Here is a 20,884-nt window from a genome sequence, read left to right on the forward strand (position 1 = left end):
AGGTATTTCTGAGAAGGTTGATTGGGCCATGGAGAGGCTATAAACTCCTTAATCATTTTTTCTCAACCATGCCAGCTGACCACTTACCAGCTTCTGCAGCATGACACCAAAACAGAGAGACACATCGGCAAGATCAATGAAGCCAAGGTCCCCTCCAATCTGAGAGCCTCCTTAATGAGGTCAAACATGGCTGTACATCACAGTTAGGGGACTGTAGCTGTTGTTTTTGGTTGTTATAAGAGTTTCAAAAACATCTTTGTCCTGGGAAGCTTACATTTGTTGAAAAAAAAAAGGTTAAAAAAAAAGAAGAAGTTGCAGATTGTCTAAAACGGCTCTGGGAGAATTAGTTACATGAGTGAGCTTATACACCCACCTGAACTGGAGATATATAAAGTGAAGCGGGGGAAGTGAAAAAGGAGTGCACTTGTCCTAGAAATGCTCTATGTCAGTTTAAAAATACTTGGAATGCACAGTTCTGAACAGTTTGGCACATTTAAAGGCAGAGACTGCACCCAGAAAATCTCAGCATCAACCAAACACATTTTGAATATAAGTAATGTGACTTGAAAGAACAAATGGATTCACATTATACACTATATCTTTGGTGGCCAGCCTGTGCTCCAATCTACCCTGGCAGATTGTTGTGTTCTTTCTCAGTGCAGCCTCTCCAGATGCTGACCCTCGGAGGACGACAAAGACCCAACTCTGTAAATAGCTGGCCTACATGAGGGAAGCGGGAGGCCGTGAAGCACATGCAGAAGCTACAGTATGTTGTGTTTCTGACTTCATATAATCCAATTAGAACTAAATGATAATCAGAGAGTGCTGAGGATTACAGGCTCAGGCGGCTGAAGTCGCACTACAGCAGCAGATCAGCAGCACCTGTGAATGACTCATTCCTCGGAAGCCAGGATCTATTGACTGCCTGTATGAGCCACATTCAGCCGCATAGTGAAGCAATTTAAGATCATTAGTGGCATAGATTAAAATGTATCAGACCACTTAGAAAGAGGATTGGGGATAAAGGATCATATACACTGTATAATAACACGTCTGCCTGAGCAGGGCTTGGCATTGCAATTACTTCTTCCACTTTCTCTAGCAATCAGATGTTCTACACTACTCTAATCTGTCTCCTACTGAAAGTTTCTGCTGTGCGTGTGTGTGTGAGTGAGTGAGTGTGTTTTACTTAGTCAGAGGGCTGCTCTTACCTCTGTCAGTGTCATAAAGGTAGACAAACTTCTCCCACTTGTAATGGGCCAGCAGACTGAGAACAGCTCCACGCAAACTGGGCCTCATCTGGATGACAAACTGCACGTCAGCGTCGATGGGGAAGCTGGGGGTAATGAAGGAGGTGTGCAGAGCCCCGCAGAAGGAGGTCAGCGTGTTCATGGACTTCCTGTCGTAGAAGCCGAAGATGGCATAAACTCCTCGGGAGAACTGGGAGCAGACTGGTGACAAAGACAGAGAGCAGCAATGAGCACAGAGTCATTTATGATCAGCTGTTGCTGGCCTTTCAAACAATATTAATTTTCAAATTTCCTGACATATCGAAAATCAAAATTGCTGAGTCCAGTAACGGCCCAACGAAGCAATAAAAACTTCAAAGTATAGTTGAGATGTGAGCGCATCCATGATGGAATGAATCCTCCGAGTGAAGAGGGGCAATGTGAATAAATGGGTGCCATGTGGGATGTAAGCTCCCTATAGCCCTGCTCTGCTGCCCAGTGCCCTTCACTTCTCCTTGGTCTAAATGCAACTGCTTGGGTAATCAACTAGAAATAATGGGGAAATCAGTCCACTGGCCACAGCTCAGCTTAATGGACAAATACTCTGAAACATGAGCATGCAAATGTACAAGTGCCGGGCTGGACTGCAGTATAAAAGATTTATAACAAGCCCTATCTGCTGCCATCTGTGGGCTCATGGAAATGAGTTCCAGCCATAAATACTCAGTGCATCAGACCCTTGGTCTTACAAAGTGTTAACTATTTTATTTGTACATAATGCATGGTTTTAATAACACCAAGCAGGACTGAATCAAGCATAAGACTCTTGTCTTAATGTTCTGATATTTCTCTGCACATTACAGATGCCAACATTGCTCACCTCTAATAAATGTTTAATTATTACCATATAACTGAGTTGATTTAATGTCTTTTTTAACAATCGGTGGGTTGAAATCCTGCCACTCCGAGGAAAACCCAACCTGTGACATGCTACGTGAAAGAACTGCACTTGCAAGGAGGAACTTTGGATAAAATTGGAAAAATAAAACACACACACACTTTTATGCCTGAAACGCAGTAAAAATAATTTCACAGTTGTGTGATTTCTCCATGTGTTAAGTTGGAGTTCAGTGCTGCAATGTTTCTCAAAAGCTTCCTCTGTTCAGCTTTCCATTAGGACAACCACTCAGTCATCCTCGCATCCTTAATAGCTTGGTTCAGTCATCTTTCCCTCAGTCATTTTATTATTGCTCCATCCCTTGTCTCAGCCTTCAAATTAGTTCAGAACACAATCTGATGTGTATTGAAAGGCCAGGGTGATGGCTGTTTGAAATACTAAACATCCACAGAAATAAAAGCTGCCTCTGTTTGGTATTACTGGTAGAGGATGATGCTGTAATCAAGGAGAAACATCTTTTAGCGGCTGTTTCACCAATGTTTGAAATCTGAAGGACAATGTTTAAACATTTTTTAAACACTTATATAAATCTCCCCCTTCATGAACAGAAAAACAGATGATCTTCTGTTCACCTTGGATTCAGCAGGCTTCACAATCGCTCCTTCAGCAGATAACATCATTCAATTCAGTTCAATTCAATTCAATTTATTTATATAGCACCTTATACAATGAAAATAGTCTCTAGATGCTTTACAGAGACCCAGAGGCTGAACCCCCGAGCAAGCAGACAGTGGCAAGGAAAAACTCCCTTTTAACAGGAAGAAACCTTGAGCAGGACCCGACTCGCCAGGGAGAACTATCCTGCTGATAGTCGGCTGGGTGGAGGGGGGGAAGAAGAGGTAGACAGAGAGGATGAAAGAGAGAGAGAGAGAGAGGAAGAAACATACATGCATTACCATCATCATCATACATTACAAAGGACAAACATGACAGGTTGTTATAATTGGAATTCTGAAGACTATGTGTTGCATGTATTTGTTTTTTTTAATGTTTTTTTCAACACAATACGGATACTCCTCCAATTACAGATACATAAATTTCATCTGCAACACACAATATTCTGCTCATCTCAGCCAAGAAGAATAGAGGGCAGCCATTAAATTAACACTTCTCAGCTCATTCAGTATCATCCAATTCTATTCTCAAAATGGCAGCAATAGTCTTTTGTTTGTCAAGGTTAAATAGGCAGCCTGTTCTCCTCAAGGACTAATCAAATCACATATTTGGAGCTCATAAACCAGTAAACTACAGTAAAATCCCCTGATCATGGTCAGCAATGAAAATACACATCATTAACTTTATTTCAAAGGGGAAGTGGAGCTATTTTTTGGAGGGTTTTTTTTCTTCTTCTCTTTTGCACTGTGGCCTCCCTGCATTTCTTTTCAGAATACCAACACTGGTTTTATATGCATGATCATTATCGACTGGAAAAATCCACCTCTCCTCGCCTTCTGTCCATTGCCATCTTATTTCCTCCATCACCTAACGCCCACATCTGCCTTTTATTAGCGTCATTTCTGTTGCTTTCTCATTTTCCTCCCTCACCCTTCACTCTGCTTCTCCTCAGCTCTCGTCGGCTCATCAGATTTAACAGGTAGATGCAGGTGCACCAGTGGCATCAACACTGTCTAACATCTTCCAGAAACTCAGGGCTTTGCAGCTTTGAGAGTCTCTCCTGCAGACAGCTGGGGAATCTTTTTTGAGTCTTTCATAAATCTGGCTGATGTAGGGATGAACCTGTAGTGTATGTGCACAGCAGAGCCGAGCCTACAAAGTGAATTCTTAAAGCACTATTGCTGAAGGGGACTAGAATGGAGGCTGCTGTACTCGCTTATAAAGGGAACAGGGTATGCAGTGAAAAAAACTGAACTTCACGCATATAAGAAAGTGAGAATGAGGGGGACTCAAGCTGAAATGAGGAGGTCCAAACATTCTTGGACTGTGTCACTGGTGAGAGCCTTGAGGTTTAAGGGAATTGGATCACGGACTTGGACAAAGTGAGGACGATGGCTTTACTTTTTGTGATGATTACAAATAGCTTGTTTATGCATGGGCTGCCTGGTGGGAACTTATTTTTCCATTGCTGCCTGAGAGAAGTGCCTGCAGCGAGACTAGAGGGGAAGAGAGCAGCAGCACTTCAGTTTGTTTTCCTGAAGGGGAGGGAGGCTGTGTTGGTCTCAGCCACACGGGAATACGTGTCCTGTCCCCGGGGGTCACGTGTTCAGTAAGAGAAGACAGCAGAGGACACTGCACAAAAGTAATCAAGATTTCTTTGCACTTGTGTTTTAAACGAGATCACCAAGGATGCCAGCAAATCTTGTAAATGTGCTGACTGACAGACAGACATCCAGCACAGTCAGTGTTTCCTCGTAGAAATGGCCTGGCATCTTCTGAATGATGATTTGCACAGTCAGAACACACAGCCAACATCCCTCCCTTGTTATTCCAGGTAACATATTTCCTTTGCACCTTTGCATTGTGACAGCAACTGTTCGGTGCGTCAGCTGGACAGGATGTACAAGGATGTTGTGTGTCTGCGTCTGACAACTGAGCGAGGACACAATCCACTGGATCGCAGTTATGTCCAAGCATTATCACAGCTGTAGACATGTCATCACCAGAGTTCACAAAGTTCAAAGAGACAATTTTCACCCTCAACAATTCAGTTTTTACAGAGCCATGGAGGAGCTCAACTGGTCATTAAGTCTACCCAAACTGTTGGTTGATTCGATTTCAATCTTTAAAATCCTCCTGTAACTTTAACATGAATCCATTACAGTGCTGGACCTATAAGAACAATTCAAAAGTTCAATTCAAAACTTGTTCCATTTTATTTGGACATTTGACTCCTTCAGGCATGTTTTAGGCACGTTAGAACATGAAGGTTATGATGTAGGAAAAAATCTAATAGCAAATATCATTAATCCTGTTTTCCTGTTTCATTACCATGTTTGAAAATGCATCACAATTGTCAAAATAAAAAAATGGAAACTTCACTGACACGCATGCATAATCCACAGTCTACACTTGAACATGTTTTGTTGTACTTAAAATGAAATTGATTGTGAAGTGGATATTTACAGATTGCTACAGATTGTTGTTACATAAACATGAAATAAAAATATGAATAGGGGTATTTAATTTGATACAATAAAAGCAACCCTAACCTAAGGCCAGATCAACACTTTTCATACTTATTGCAAGGCAGTTATCCAAAATTTATATTTAGGTATTTATTACACCCATTTACATTGGCCTTATGAGAGAAATTAATTAAGCACACAGCACTTCAGACATGCAATGCAAAATCTTTTTTAGGTTAAACTTTAGACAGCCCTGCTAGCCGTTCAGTGGAGTCGACACAGCAGTGTTTCAAGCTAAGTCATTTTAGATTAGTGTGTCAGTGTCATTTGTTAATTAGCACTAAACACAAAGTACAGCTAAGCCTGACGGGAATGTCACGAGTTTTGCAACCAAATTTCATAGTAATCCATCCTCTGTGTTGAGATATTTCAATCAAACCAACAAATGTAACCCAGCAGATCACGCTAGTGGAAACATTAGCAGATCACACATCTCATTAGGATGCATTCTCTGGGGACCATGAATGTCTGTACTGTATTTCAGGACAATTCATAGACGTTGAGACGTGTCAGTCTGGACCAAAAGTGGTGGTGAACTGACCGACAGGCAGACATTGCCATTCATAGATCCACACACTAACAAAGATAATAAAAAAAATACCAAAGACATCATGTATGTTTCTGAAACTGAACAGGAGCTTTTGAATAGTATCTCTTCACAGCATCTCATTTGGCTTAAGTTTAATATGTTGCACTCATTCTACTGAACCTGCGAGTTCAATTTCACCATAGAGTAAAATCACAGTAAATGTTTGTTTGGATTAAAAAAAAAAAAATCTAACCGAAGGCGAAGTGCACAGGGTTGAAATGATCTGTGTGTTATGACATTTAAGTGTTTCATATTCGTATCCACATTACAGTCTGCATTGTTGTGCAATTTGTCTCAGTTGACCAACCACAGAGAAATCAGAGGGCATATAGGGACTAAAGCCTGAGTAGGTGTTTCTCCTCAGGCAGTGTGGTTACATGTTGGCTGGGATTCCCTCTTCTCTATAGATTACAGCTTTGCTAAAGCACACATTTTCTTCCAGTGGACTACCCCGAGCAGATACTTATTACACGCAAAAAGCGGGGCAACACTGGTTGGATTAGCCCTAATCTGAGGAATACAACTGGATTCAGCCCACATGCTAAAACAACATGACAGAAGGAAATCTACAGCAGCGATACAGAGACGGGGCCTGTGGCTATTGGAGTCTTGTATAGAAGAATGCACTTGAATCTTTCCACTGCAGCACAGTATAAGCAGTGCTAACACTCCACCTACACATGCTTTGCATATACTGCAAAAACATCATCCAAGGACCACTGTTACAAGAGACGAAGGAATACAGTGCACTCTATTTACAAAGGCTGTAATGCTGCAGAAGACACTGGAAAATGGATTCACATCAAATATACATCAAGACATGTTGTAAAGTGGAAGGCTGGTTGACTTTGTGTGTAAGAGTATTCCAATTATCTCAGTGCAATATCAAACTTCTTTATTTTAGTCCATACCATTAATAATTTTAGGGATTCATTATAAAACAAGACTCAATGTTTCACAATTCATCATCTCTGTTCAGCAGTTCTGGCTGTATTGTAAAATAACATGGATGGAAAATACACTGAATATAAATGACAGGGAAGTATCAAATATGAATAATAAGCTAATGAGGTTTGAATTGTTTCTTTTGTCAAGAAAATGTTTAACACCCAAATGCTGAAGCACTTCAGGTGATCTTATAAAGTGACTGTTTCACATTCAACAACTCATACAACTTTCCCAAATCTACGAAAGCAGCTCCTTTAAATTATTCACTGCCCCAATGGCATCTTCGCCTTTCTTACGCACTCTTCTGTGTAGTTTGCAGCTTACTTGGATAATCTCAGGTAACGTTTAGTGAATAAGAGCAGAGCTTTTCAGAGCCAGCCTCACTGAAGGACGTTGTGCAAGACCGCAACAAACTGCTGCAGCATCACTGTAGCTTGTCAGTAGTGATCTTGGTCGCGCCGTTACAGTGCTGACATGTAAGCACATTCTGATGCACAGGATGAAAGACTAACTGCACATCCCCAGTGGCTTGCCCCTGAACCTATTCAGCGCTATTCCGCCATTTTATAGCATTACAACCTGTCAGGGTTGACCGACTCAGTTCGAGAGAAACAAGAAATAAGATTCTTTCCTACAATAGCTGTGAGACGGTGTGACCGAATACATTTTGCAGTTAGTCCTCCCTTGTTCAAAGATAGTAAACACATTTACACTGCATGATGATCTGCTGCTAGATAGACCCTAAAAGCTCTTTTAACTGAGGGTCAAAACAGGCATTCATGTCGGTGAAAATATTGGTTCTAAAAGTTGCACTGCCTGCAACCGCAATGACTATTTAGTTAGATAAAATGAATACAAAGATATTCTGAAAGCTTTGATGTTTTGATCATGCTTCCCAGTGAGAACACCATGACAAATCTGAGGATGAGTACTTGTCAACTTGAGGCAGGTCATCCAAACTGACAGGACTCTGGCTGCGGCAGCAGTAACGCAGATATTTTTATCAGTGCATCATGATAAAAGGACATGCTTTTGGGTAAGTGTCTCTTCCTGTTCAAGGGCTCCCAAATCAAGAGGATCCATTTAAAGCTTTCAAATTAAACACACACATACATGACTGTCCATGTATCTGAGCAAAGGTGGTGAATGTGTTTTTTGTGCTGATCAAGTATTGAATTGAATTGAACACAATTGAATTTAGGTGTGTAAAGTGAAGTGTGGGCTTGTTTGATCCTCTCGTTACCAGTCAGCCTCAGTGAGCCTGATGATGACATGTAAAAAAAAAAAATGTTGTGTGGAAACACATTCATTACTCTGGTCAAACAGTGTGGATTAAGACAGAAACTATCATGCAAAATGCACTCCCTCAGGCCGAACAGTTTGACAACCTTGTCAGTGGTACTCATGCATCTTTCATGACTTGTTGGTTTGAATGAGTTCTCAGAGTTATGATGGAGCCAAGGTTGATACATATTGTTTGGTTACACTCCAACATGTTTGTTTTTGCTACTGTAACTACAGCAAACATGATGCAGAGCATTGCCAAATTAACATTTACCATTAGATATTACAATATTCATAACAGGTCAACAGCTCTAATGATCCAACTAGTCACAATGTAAAGATCAATGCCTGTTGGCTAAATAAGAACATCCAGCCAGCAGCCTGTTCGCTTAGCTTAGCAATAAAAACTGGAAACACGTGGAAACAGCTAACACAGTCTGAAGGCAACAAAATCCACCTACCAGCACCTTAAGTGTTCGCTGGTTGCCTAGCAACCTCACAGAAATGATAAAACACAAGGAGGTTATTGCGCCCAGCCAAAAAAAAATTAGTCCGGGACACAATTCCCCGATAATACCACAGCAATGTTGTTTTTACATTCTGGTTTTTGTGTAAATCATGCAAACACTATTAAAAAAAATGTTTGTTTCCCTGAATTTCAACGTATTCCTTTGAATAAAGTGTACCACACCATTAAAGAACAGAAGCCAGAAAACCAACTGGGAACAATATGAATACTGTGGCTTTCACATCAGGTGAGGTTGATCCTTTCCCTTTCCTGCCCTCCATTTTTTCTGCTTCACTAAAACACATTTTACCTCGAAGTTGTTTAAACTACATTTTTGAATGTGCGGATGAGTGCCGCTGCTCCACTGCCTGCACTGTGTCTCTGCAGGTGACAGGGCAAAAATATTATGGGATTTTAGCTCTAGCCATCAATGGTGTGCGCATAATTTTTCACATGCTACATTTGCATATAAGCATTGCAAAAACTGAGATGCCCTTACTTGGACAGAGCTTATGAGTCAGTGTAGTCACCACAGTCTTAATAATGCAAAAGAAGTAGAAGAGGAAGAAGCAGAGGAGGAGGAGGAGGAGGAGGAGATCTGGCTACATAAACTGCTCTGTGCTGCATTAGTAGGACTGTCCATTGCCTACACACTGAAGTGCTCTAACATTAGCCTCTGTCTGAGCAGCATCACACTGGTTGAGTCATAGCAGAGCGCGGATAGGTAGCTATAATAACACTCTAATAACAAGCACACTGTCACGTTGACATTTGATTAAATCAAACTGATCACATGGAGGTTCTCTGACCTGAGCACATCCATCCTGATGCCTCTTTACACAAGAGAGGTGAAAGAGGAACGTCTTTAAAAATGAATGATGTGGCTATTCAGGGTTTGTTTGTTTTTGTTGCCATGCCATAGTGGCACAACAGATTGAAAACACGCACTGTAGCTAAATATGTGTTTGCAAATCACTTACAATCATTTTCAAGAATTTTACAGTGTGAATTAGTGTAATACTAGACAGTTGCACACTAAGTAAATGCTTTGGAGAAAAAGATGTGAAGTGATCTGCTCCAGCTGTGTGCCCTGTCACCATATCCAAAAACTATAATCCAACATGCATTTGGTTTAACTCCCCCCTGAGTGTCCAGCCGGGCCAGCAGCTCTCTGTATCCTCCATCTCTTCCTGCCCTGACCTCAGTCTTAATACATATGACCTTCCTATTTCTACATTTAAGCACACAATCCGTCCTGGCCTGGGGCAAGGTGTCACATCAATACATCCTGCAGCTTCACTCCACCCAGTCACAAAGTGGTGAGATAATAAACACGACAGCAGAGCGAGGATCTCTTTGTCAGAATCAATTCAATGAAGCTGCAATGACTGGAAATTGTTTGTTGTGATGTGTCACTGGCTGTTTACAGGTTTGTTTGTTTGTTTCTCAACTTGCATAGCTGCAAAACAAGCCTCAAACTAAAGATTCAGGGTCTCTGGCCAGGGGAAATTGGAGAAGAGCCATATATTAGCAAAGAGGGACTGAAATAGAGAAAATGAAAGCTTGGTGAGAATTGATTTTTCCATACTGGACAACAAACCGGAGCCACACACACACACACTACCACTGGACTATAGCCGTCCACCTATTGATCCACACTGCCAATAACACAGCCATTTGCCATCAGGGATTTGTAACAATCATTATATACTGACCAAGCTGGGGGACAGCAGAGTTGTCCTCCTTTATCCCATTGCAACTCTGAGCAAAACCTAATTCTACTCATTTATGGAGCCAATTTATTCATTCATTAATTTTATACAAAATGGGAAGATTGCAAGAAATAAGCAGATTTAAAATCTCACTCATCTTAACACTTGCTAATTTGATCAAAATTAACAATGTGAGCTGTGGGAAAGCACAGCAATGACTAACTAGAATAGAAATGTGTCATAATGTAATCATAATCATCACATTCGCTACATCAACACCTGCCAGGCAAGCAGGGCATTATGCAATCCAGACTACTAAAAATAAGAATCGTGGAGTTTGGTGCATTTTCAAGCAGTGACTTAGTCACAAGCTGGCCTGGCTGCTCTGCATAATGAGCTGCTCACTGGTCGTTTTCAAGCAGGAAGTATCTAGCTTAGCTCGTGTTGTGTTATCTCTTATAAATTAATCCTCCTGATTATCTTCTTTTTTGTGTAATTTTTCTTATCTTTTAGGAAGAAAAATCACAAAGTGAATCCTGGCTATGGTCTGTATCTTATGAAACCATAAATCTAATGCAACAGGCCTCTGTTTTCTATGTATTTGACAAGAAAAGCATTATCCCTGCCGAATAAGTGCACATAGCTCAAAATGTATCAATAAACCAATAAAATGAAATTATTTGTGTTATTTGAGTGTGGCCAAAAGACAGCTCGTGGGTTAAAGATGACACTGGAGTAAAAACAGCTCACTGACACTGTCACAAGAAATGTTTATGCTGGATGAGTAATTTTACACATAACGGCCTGAATAGGAGACTTTGTGTTTCAGCCCTGATCTGGACCAGCCAAGCATGTAATATTCATCTCTTCCTCAGTGACAACTGCTGAAGTACCCTTGAGCTAACCCCACAGCCCCTCCAGTGTAATCACTCAGCAGACGACAGTGCAAGGTTGCGGTCGACCTGTGCAGCGTCAGGGTGTGAGAGTGTGACTTTGTGCAAACCTGCATCTGCTGCTTCCCTGCCGCACACACCAACGACTCATCATCACAACATTATCTCAACAGCGCTTTGCATTTTCGTTATAGCCAGGCCCAAGATGCACATGGTACGATTTGTCTTCCTTTTTTTTCCCCAGCCCTTTTTCTCACTTCATTAGGTTACACAGCCACACTGTACGGCATCTGACAGAGTTTGGAGAGCTGTTGCTGATCCTTAAGCGTGAAGTGTGAAGTGCAGTCAGTGGGAAGAAGGATAACAAATTAATTCTCCAGACAGAACTTGGTGCCCTACATGGCAGAGGAGTGACTGGTAGACCAATTATGAAGCCATCTCACACTCCACAGCCCTTCCTATCAAATCCATCATGTTTGTAGAAATGACTACAGGGATTACAGCATGTTACAGTTGACACACTATCTGCTATTTATCCATCAAAAGTGTAGTCAGCAGAATATATGCCCCAGTGCTGCTGGTATAACCTGATATTAGAACTCATTATCAAGGGGAACTGATAACAGCCTACAGATGGCTACTGATCTGCATTAGATTTTAGTAGTGGTGACAAATGACAATTAGGAAGGCAATTTTACTTTTAAGTATTCACTACAAGCCAAGTTATGAAGGTGCAAGTGAAGATCACGTATTTGTTCTCATTTAACAGCAGAGAGATGAGAAAGGAAAAAGGAAAAAGATGGGCTCAAATGCAACTATCTGCATCCAACCTAACCAGTAGCCACCACAAGACTCTTGCAGCCATCACTTAAAGCCTTTATCTTCTGCTGGATACCATAACAACCAGAGTAGCAGTGTTTTATTTTCCCCACTGTCTGCAGTCATCTGAGTGCTACAGATCAGCTTCTCTGGAATTACTGAATTACTCGGTTTACAAAATCACTGTGTTTGGCCAATTACAGGCCATCATGCTTCATCATCCAGCTGGTGAATTTTGGATTGCATGACTGAGGAGTTTCAGTATATGGCCAGACTCTTGGCAGGTGTCTCTGTGTGAGTGTGTTTTAAAGCAATGATCCATTTTATTCAAACACCAATTTCAGCTCATAAACATCTGTGTAATTTTTTTTTTTTTTTTGGATTAGCCTGTCAACAAGTGTGTGTGTGTGTGTGTGTGTGTGTGTGTGTGTGTGTGTGTAACTACTACTCACAGGCGTGTGTGACAGAGAAACTGTTGGAGGACTCCAGGTTGTCAACGTTATAATTGAGGTGGAAGGGCTTCTCGGTCACATTCTGGTTGGTGTTGTACAGCTGGACAGCAAACCTGAAGGCGCTGTGCTCCTGCACTGTGGAGCGCATGAACAGCCCACCTACAGGACAGAAAATGTCACATACACCAGCCCTCTGATCAGTCCGTCCACATGAAGAATTTTAATCCCGTGCTCAGGATATGACTTATTTACAGAGTAGCGCCGAACAATTACGCTTATTGCGCAGGTGACCGGATCAGATAATTTCATAATTTGATACAGTTAAAACATGTGTTACTTAACAATTTACTGCAGATACTGAGAGTCTCATTTTGACAATTTGGATCAACTCTTATTTTCACCAAACCTCCTTCGAAGGACGCACAGGATCCCACAGTCTCTTGGTTTTGGGAGAAGTGAACTTGGTGATGAATTATACAAACAACCAAAGCAGTGTGACTTGCAGAGACGTGCAGCGCGAACAAAGAAACGTATATGTAGTCAGAGCATCCCATTGAACTTACCAATGTTGATCTGATTTGGAAACCCTGCCAGCGAGTCCCCAAGAAAATTCAACAAAACAAGCACTGTCGCTATTGTGCGATGCCACATTTTTCTCCGAGAAGTGAAAGCAACTCCTGGTCTGGATGTGACAGAGGGAGAGCAGGGAGAACCATGTACACGGGCTTGTACGCAAAGAAATCCACAAGATGCGGCGGGTCTCTCTCACTCTCTGTGTGCACCCACGTTGAATGCGTGCCAGCGCAACTGCAGCGCCAGCCCTCTGCTGCTGCTGCTGCTGCTGGAAACCTAAAGCCACTGTTTTATCTCAAAGATGGTGGTGGTGGAGGAGGAGGAGGAGGAGAAGAAAAGCGGATCTCCTTACTGTGGATAAGGACCATTGAAATGGGCCAGAGAGAGAAAGAGAGGAGAGAGAGGAGGGAGGGAGGGAGAGGGAGGCGTTTATCAAACTTGGTCTGACGCTGAATTATAATAAGAGCAGCCTCCCGTCTTCCTCCTCACGTCACTGCAGAGTTGGTGTGCGAGGCGGTGGGTTTGGTGTGTGTATGTGTGTGTGTGTGGTGCAAAGGCAGAGCAACACACACCAGCATCCAGTATGGACCGATGGTGTAGTATGTGTGAGCACATATAAGTATTTATAGTGGTGGCCATCTAAGCATGCATTAGTCTATCTGTCTATCTATCAAACACAACTACTCAAATACATCTCGTCTCCCTCCCTGTTGTGTTCAGATGTGTAGCAGCACTCGTGCAGCCGTAGTCCTGCACACCAGCAGCATAATCTTAGGCTGTCCCCTGCAGGTGTTTGAGTGCAGAGACTGTAGCTGTGGCAGCTAAAGCACTGATTTATCACTGTTTAATCACTGGTTGCCAAGTGGCCTGAGGAGCACTAAATATTAGTATCCTAATTGACTTGCTTGCAATAAGTCATTGCATTTTAATTTTTGATGGCGACATGAGTGGCTGATGAGTCCAGGAGCAGCAACCTAATAAGATCATCATACTCTTGTGGTCTGTCTTCAGTAGGAAAAGCAACAATGGTGGAATCAACTCTTTTTTAGCTGCTGTGAATGTCCCAAATAATCAAATATATTTAATTCACTATTAAGGCATATATTGGTGAAAAGACAATTTCAGCATATTAATCCTGTGCAACTGAACGTATCTCACTGATACATAGAACAAAGGTGAGTTTCTGTGTCAAAGTGCAGAGTGTGTGACTGTCACTCTTTATATTCAGGCACAGTTAGATGTGTGCCTGTATTTCACACAGACAGCAGAGAGTCTCGGGAAGAAAGGGGAAATTCATCTGTTTGTGGTTTAAAATGGTCCTTCCGTGCTTCTCATTTAGAATACTGCAGCTCTGTTTACTTCTGTCTTAAATCAATAATGTGTAATGACCGCAGTCTGTGCGGCTAAATGCGGCATCCAGGGTTTTCCCAAATAACACTGCCGGAGTAAATTTACAGGTGATTTTCGGTCTTTTGTTGTGCTTTTTAAAAATACTGTGGTGTATAATTTAAAGCAGATTCTGGACTCTGTATTGCTGTACTGTACATGAATGTGATTTAAATCTACTGAAATACAGTTATTGAACTGGATTTTTATGGACCACCACTCTCCCACAGGAAGTTCATTCCCTTTAATCATTTATCTAGTTTAAGGCCTTCAACTTAAATCGCTTTACTCACTCCAGTATTGCTTACTCACTGTGGACGACTCTTACATTCCATTAGATTAACAGAGCAATACAATATCAATTATACTCACAGAGTGTGATTTGCTGGCACAGGGGTGCATGTGTGCATTTTTATATGTATGCAGTATGTGTGTGCTCGAGTCATCACAGCTTCCTATTTAGACTGACTGCTGCAAAAACCAGCACAGCAGAACAGGCTACGGAGTTTGCGATTATTGATCTGGGTGTGATTTAACGCTTAGCAAAAGACTCTAATCTTTCACAGGACACAGCGAGGAGAACAACTGCGCTATAATTAAGTTCAATTTCATGAATGAAAATAATGTCTCGATTGTATGGTATGGACCTTTTTCGAAGACATACACCACTCTTAGTACGGCATTTCAGTTCCCTGCCACTTGAAATATGATCGAGTTAGTTTCAGTCCACTTTGCAAAACAAGTAAATACAAGGACACAAAGGGGGTCAGGATCTCTCTCCCCCCACCGCCCCCAAAGTGATTTTGAGACAGTCAGGTATAAAAACGCGTTATGGCCTGACATGAGGACATATCTCAGCAGGGATAAGCTTCTGTGTCAAGTCTCATGAAGAGAAGCTTTGCTGCAGTAAAATGATCACTTAACGTGTTAAGAATGAAGATGACGTGTTTGCCATTTTTATTGTACTTTCCTTTCAGCCTGTGAGTGGGTTTGATGGTACATTTTATGCCAGTGTGACTTTGCAGCGTCTACAGCTGCACACTGATTCTCTGGTTTCAACAGAAGACAGTGACTTTGCAGGATAACACAGTTTCCCTCAGTGAGGGGCAAATATCTGACAGAATTTCAATAAGCATTAGATGTCTCGAGGACAGCATTCAGGTTACCATTGCACCGCCTCTTCAGCACACCTTGGGCAGGCTTCCCACTTTCCACCGTTGCAAATGAGATCTGCTCAGGGAGTCTCTCACTCTCTGTTTTATACACAGCCTCTTTAGCGAGATTAAATTGAGTGTAAATGTCAGCAGGTCTCTCCACAATTTCTCGAGGAGTTTAAGTAAAAATGGCATTTTATGAAGCGTGCACCATATGGTGGGTGCAATTAATAGCATGGGGTCAATTTGACGTTTCTCCAAGAGGCTAACATGAGACAACCACAGACTCCTGCTAGTTGGCGAGATACAGTGCAGACGAGGTTGTAGATTGGTGTCAAACTAACGTGTCTCCTGTGCAACGTGAAACCAATATCACAAAACATGTTCAATCACTCGTCAATACCAGTCTATTAAAGTCTGTGAACTTAACCTTGTTTCATATAAATAGCAATTGCTTGTTATAACCCACAGAATTATGCACACAAGTTGTAAGCCTGAGGGAGAAGAGTGGCCTAAATACAGAGATATCCCGTGTTAGACGTAGCACTGTCACAGAGAGCACACAGTTACAATCCAACACATCAGCCATCAGCCGTCATCATCATTAAGTCATCAAAATTTTTACTTGGTTGTAATTCTTTATCATTTAGCGGGATTGTTTGTGAAACAAATAACAGATGCTAGCACAAAAAAAACCCTCTTTGGCTATCAGATTCACACTGTGTCACTACAGTTCAGAAAAAGCTCAGTCACAGCTTTTAGTTTTAGCAAAAGCAGATCCGATATAGGCTTGGTTTGCACATCATTTATGAAGCATTTATCAGTTAGCAGAGCCAAGTATGTTTTATTTTTACTCCTTTTGTTTAACAGTTTATTCATTTATAGAAAAGCTTTTGGGACTGGAATATCATTTGCTTATTCAGTCAAAGTCTGTTTCTCAGAGCTGGAACCTGTGAAATTGGATATGGAACTTTGCAGGCACGTGCGTGGCTCTGTGTTTCACATTTAAGATGACATTAGGGCCAAAGCCTGCTGGGAGAACTGAAAAGTGCACAGCAGAAATGCTTTGATGCATGCACAGCCTCATTTTCCTTGGGCAGATAACGTAAATGAGGGCTGGCACTGGATAATTATAGACAAGAAATTCTGTTGTAAACAATGTTTTCAAACCCAAACACTGAACCGCATGCTGAGCACCTCTATTTACTCTCGGTCAGGGATCAAGAGGTAACAAATATGATCTAATAAAGTGTAATAACGTGTTGCTCTCATGGATGATCAGCAGATCAGACTGCAGCAGACTTTGCTTTAATATCATGACTTTCATTCAGCCATTATCATACACAGAGAGAAAACATGAGGGAATAGTGTGCAGTGGATTAACTGGGATTAGCCTAATATTATGCACCAAAACCAAAATCATATTCACTATATACCCGTCTGCCAGGCAAAGGAGTTCCCAAAAGAGGTTTTACATGTAACTAAACAATAAAAGTAATGTCTGTGAAATTCTTGAGATGAAATGATGATGCTGTACTTCGTGTTATGGTACCCAAGGTCAGGGCTGCCATAAGTGGTCTGAAGCTCCCCTGAAAGGTTAGGAGATAAAAAGAGAACGCTGAGTGCTATAAAACCTTTCATGTTTTATTCTCCGAAGGCCCCCTGCAAAATGCTTGTATTTATGGCTCAACATAGTTTCACCTCTACAAAGTGCTGCGAGCCCCTCAACATGCCACATCTTCACAACGCAGGCTGTGGTTTTGTTGCTTTCCCCTCCAAGATTGTCTGCTTCATCTTCACCATTCAAATTCTTAGTTAATAAATTTCACTTTTTAAAGGTTATCTCATCATTAAAGGCAGTTCTGACAACAAATGTGTCACAAAGAGTGTCAACGGTCAAAAAACAAGCAGAAGAATTATCACTCGGTGCTTGCATGCAAACAAACCAGATAGCGATGATTTCAAGTGTACAGGAATGGCAGCATATTCCTGTGGAGCAGCTGAGTGGGCAAAAGCAGTGTGCAGATACCATGACACAGGTTTTTAGCTGACAGCTCTGAGTAATCACTCTGTTATAGTGGGTGCACAGCAGAGGACGTCTCAGTGTTGCAAATTATTCTAATGTATAATTTCCTTTTGACAATTCTCTAGCTAGCATGTCACTTTATTCCAAGGGGTTAAAAGTAGGACATTATGTCAAAAGTTCTTTTAAACTATCGGCAAGTTTGGGGTTATTTTCACTTCTCTGCTATATTGCATCAGCTTAGAATGTCTGATTTTGGCATGTAGTTTTGCTCAGAAGGAGCCAGATCAGTTACTTACATCACTGCACATCTCAGAGTCAAGTGCCTGAACTCAGCCTAGCAGTGATGTGAGGCTGTAGCTGGGCACTGGCAAAGTGCTAACATCTGCATGCTAACAAGTTCACAATGACGATGTGAACATGCTCATGCTTACCAGGTATATTTTCTACTATGTTCACCATCTTAACATAACAATTGCAATTAGCACGTAGTACAGCTCAGGTTGAAAGGAATGTCATTAGTTCTGCAGATACATTGTACAGACAAAAGTATCCAGACACCTCTTTATCAATTTGGTTTCGGAGGTAGGGTTTGGCCCGTTACTTCCATAGGCAAATCTTAATGCTTCAGCATACCATGTCTCTGACAGTCCAACATTAGACCATAGAGCAGTTTACATAAAGAAACACGCTTTTTGGGAAACACACTTTAAGTACTCATGTAAGTTCCCAGAAACATTCTGAAAACTCATTTCAGGAGTCAATTATTCAGAGTAACGAGACTGTGTTTTAATGTCACAGTAAATAGTTTATTTAGCAAAGGAATGTATTTTGTCCCAGTAGTGAAACTATTCAGCAGACAACAGAATTTACTGTATACTGTACACACAGTGCTGACGACAGGCTTTAGGGACCTAATGAAGCGCATAAAGCCTGTGTAGTATACCCACATGGCATATCTGCTGCATATATAATTACCAAGCTGTGTGCACTAAATTGCTCAGAGATATAGCGGTAATTTAAATGCAGGACATGATGTGTATATGCCTTCATAAAGCATCCTTAGAATAAATTCAGGATGTGAATCTGTATGAATATATATTCTGTACATACATTTAGGAAAACACAGTTTGGAGCTGTGCCATGGAAGCACTTATAGATAATTAACAGGATTTTAAAATCAATGTGACATATTCTAGTAGACAGTGTTAAAAGGCTTTAATAAAACAAATAAGAATCTAAGTAAGGAGACTTTGCCTGGAGCCCGGTGGGAGAATTTCAGACAAACTGGAAATGATTTAAGGACGACTGTGTTACGCAAGTAGAAAGTGCATCAAAATAATGTAAACAAGATGTGACAAAGGCATGAGCAAGAATGACAAAATCCTTGGATAACCCAACTAATGCTCTTATACGACCTCAGCCCAAAACCCAGGATGAATAAAGAGCTGATAAACTGTAGCTGATCATAGTCACTCCGCATCCATTTTCACTCAGCTTCAGCAGATCAGCAACAAATAACAGGACATAATCCCAAACTTCGAATGCACCAAGCTGAGACAGACTCAAATCACAATCACAGCTCGTGTTGCACAGAAAAGGCATTCAAAGCTGAGCACGTGTTTGAATGAAATGCTGTATTTTTCCATAAAGTTGCCAAAAAACCAGTCTATCATCTCACTTTGTATGTTGTGCAGAAAAAAATCGCAGTTGGCAGTCAGCAATCTTTAATAAAGCAGAAGGGGCCCAGTACTTCTTTGTTGGGGAAATGGATTCATAACATGTCCCTGCCAGATGCTGATGTTGAGTATTGGACAGAATTATCAATGGATTGTTTTGTCTATAAACTGTCAGTAAACTGCCCATTATGATTATGAGTTCTTTAAAGGTCTTATTTTATCCAGTCAACAGTCCAGAACACAAAAGGTATTCAGTTTACTACGATATAGGACTAAGAAAAGCGTCAAATTGTCAAATTTGAGAAATGGAACAGACAAATGTTTGTCATTTTTGCTTACAAAAATGGTTATAATTCTTTTTCTGGTAACAATTATTAGACTCCTGTTAACAAATCTAATAACCAATGGCTGCAGCTCCCGAACTGAAACACGAACTGTTACACATTTATGATCACACATAATAGAGCCCACCGCATCTTCATGTAGAATACAGTTTAATATCACCTGTTAAGATGTACTGTATCTGAGTGGGTTATAAGTCTCTCCTCTCATAAAAACGTTTGTCAGGTAGAGCATTTGTAAAAAGAGTTTAGCGGAGCTTATCTTCCCCGTCGTATGTCCTAATACCAGCTAAAGCATTAACATATCTGCTGAAAGAAGGGAAGCTTGCGGCTATGTTTTTATGGGGAAGAATATATCACAGTGTTTTGTAATCATTAGGCTCATTTCTTTAAGTCAAAAACTGAAATGTATTGCTTGTTTGCAGATAGCAGGGTTGCTTCAGAGTACCATTATTTCTTTTGTTCTTGACATGATAAAAAAATGTGAGAATACATAATTGGAAAGAGTATTCCACTGGGGGGAAAAGTCCACTTGTCCATTACCAAACTGTGTATGTAATTAAACTGTCACATGGTAATCCTCTTGAACAAAGTGTCTTTATAAGAAAGAGCATTAACTGAATCAAAATTATATTTTGTAGAACAGATTGTTTGCAAATGGAGAAAATGATGATGAAACAGAAGTCTACAAATCTGGTAATTAGGAAGCCTTATTGAACAGCATGTTGGTAACCAGAGGGAGTTAAGGTGCAACAGCACAGATGAATATTAATGGAAAACTGATTAAACATTCCCACATCTTTAACTGAATGTCCCACAGGCAGAGCGCTTACAGAACAAAACAAATTAGCCCAACAATTTTAATTATCAATGTTCTGTTTTCTTTTGTTTCCACGTCTCTTTGCCTGCTCGATGTGATCTCAACAACAGATGTTGCAAAGGACAGAACTGACATTAGACTTTCTGCCCTGTGATTGACTTTCCAGTGATATTCTCCATAGTTCCCATTACCTCTAAAACTGTGAAGTAAGCTTTAGTCCACAATCTGCAGGATATTCTATGTGACAATTAAATGTCTCAGCATTACGTCAAAATATTTAATTACGATTGTCAGAAAACAAATTGTGAACATGGCTCGAAAAATGCAGCAGTTTTTTTTTTTTTTTTTTTTTTTTGGCCTTTCTGCTTTTGCA

The 20,884-nt window shown here is 40.9% G+C and overlaps 1 protein-coding gene across 5 annotated transcripts in view; it reads right to left on the reverse strand.

Annotated features, from left to right (window-relative positions):
- Positions 1–13,485, reverse strand: part of LOC124070731 (glutamate receptor 3-like) — a 63,276-nt gene extending 49,791 nt beyond the window's left edge. For all 5 annotated transcript variants that reach the window (XR_006845235.1, XM_046410907.1, XM_046410906.1 and 2 more), the window contains exons 1-3: positions 13,099–13,485; positions 12,536–12,694; positions 1,212–1,451 (exon numbers count right to left, since the gene is read on the reverse strand). Coding sequence is in view for 4 of the 5 variants with exons in the window: in XM_046410907.1 (XP_046266863.1) it covers positions 1,212–1,451; positions 12,536–12,694; positions 13,099–13,186 (487 nt within the window). In the remaining variant the exon portion in view is untranslated. The remainder of the gene's footprint in view (positions 1–1,211; positions 1,452–12,535; positions 12,695–13,098) is intronic.
- Positions 13,486–20,884: the final 7,399 nt, after the last annotated feature.

This window comes from Scatophagus argus, chromosome 14 (assembly GCF_020382885.2).
Source record: "Scatophagus argus isolate fScaArg1 chromosome 14, fScaArg1.pri, whole genome shotgun sequence".
Lineage (NCBI taxonomy): Eukaryota > Metazoa > Chordata > Actinopteri > Scatophagidae > Scatophagus > Scatophagus argus.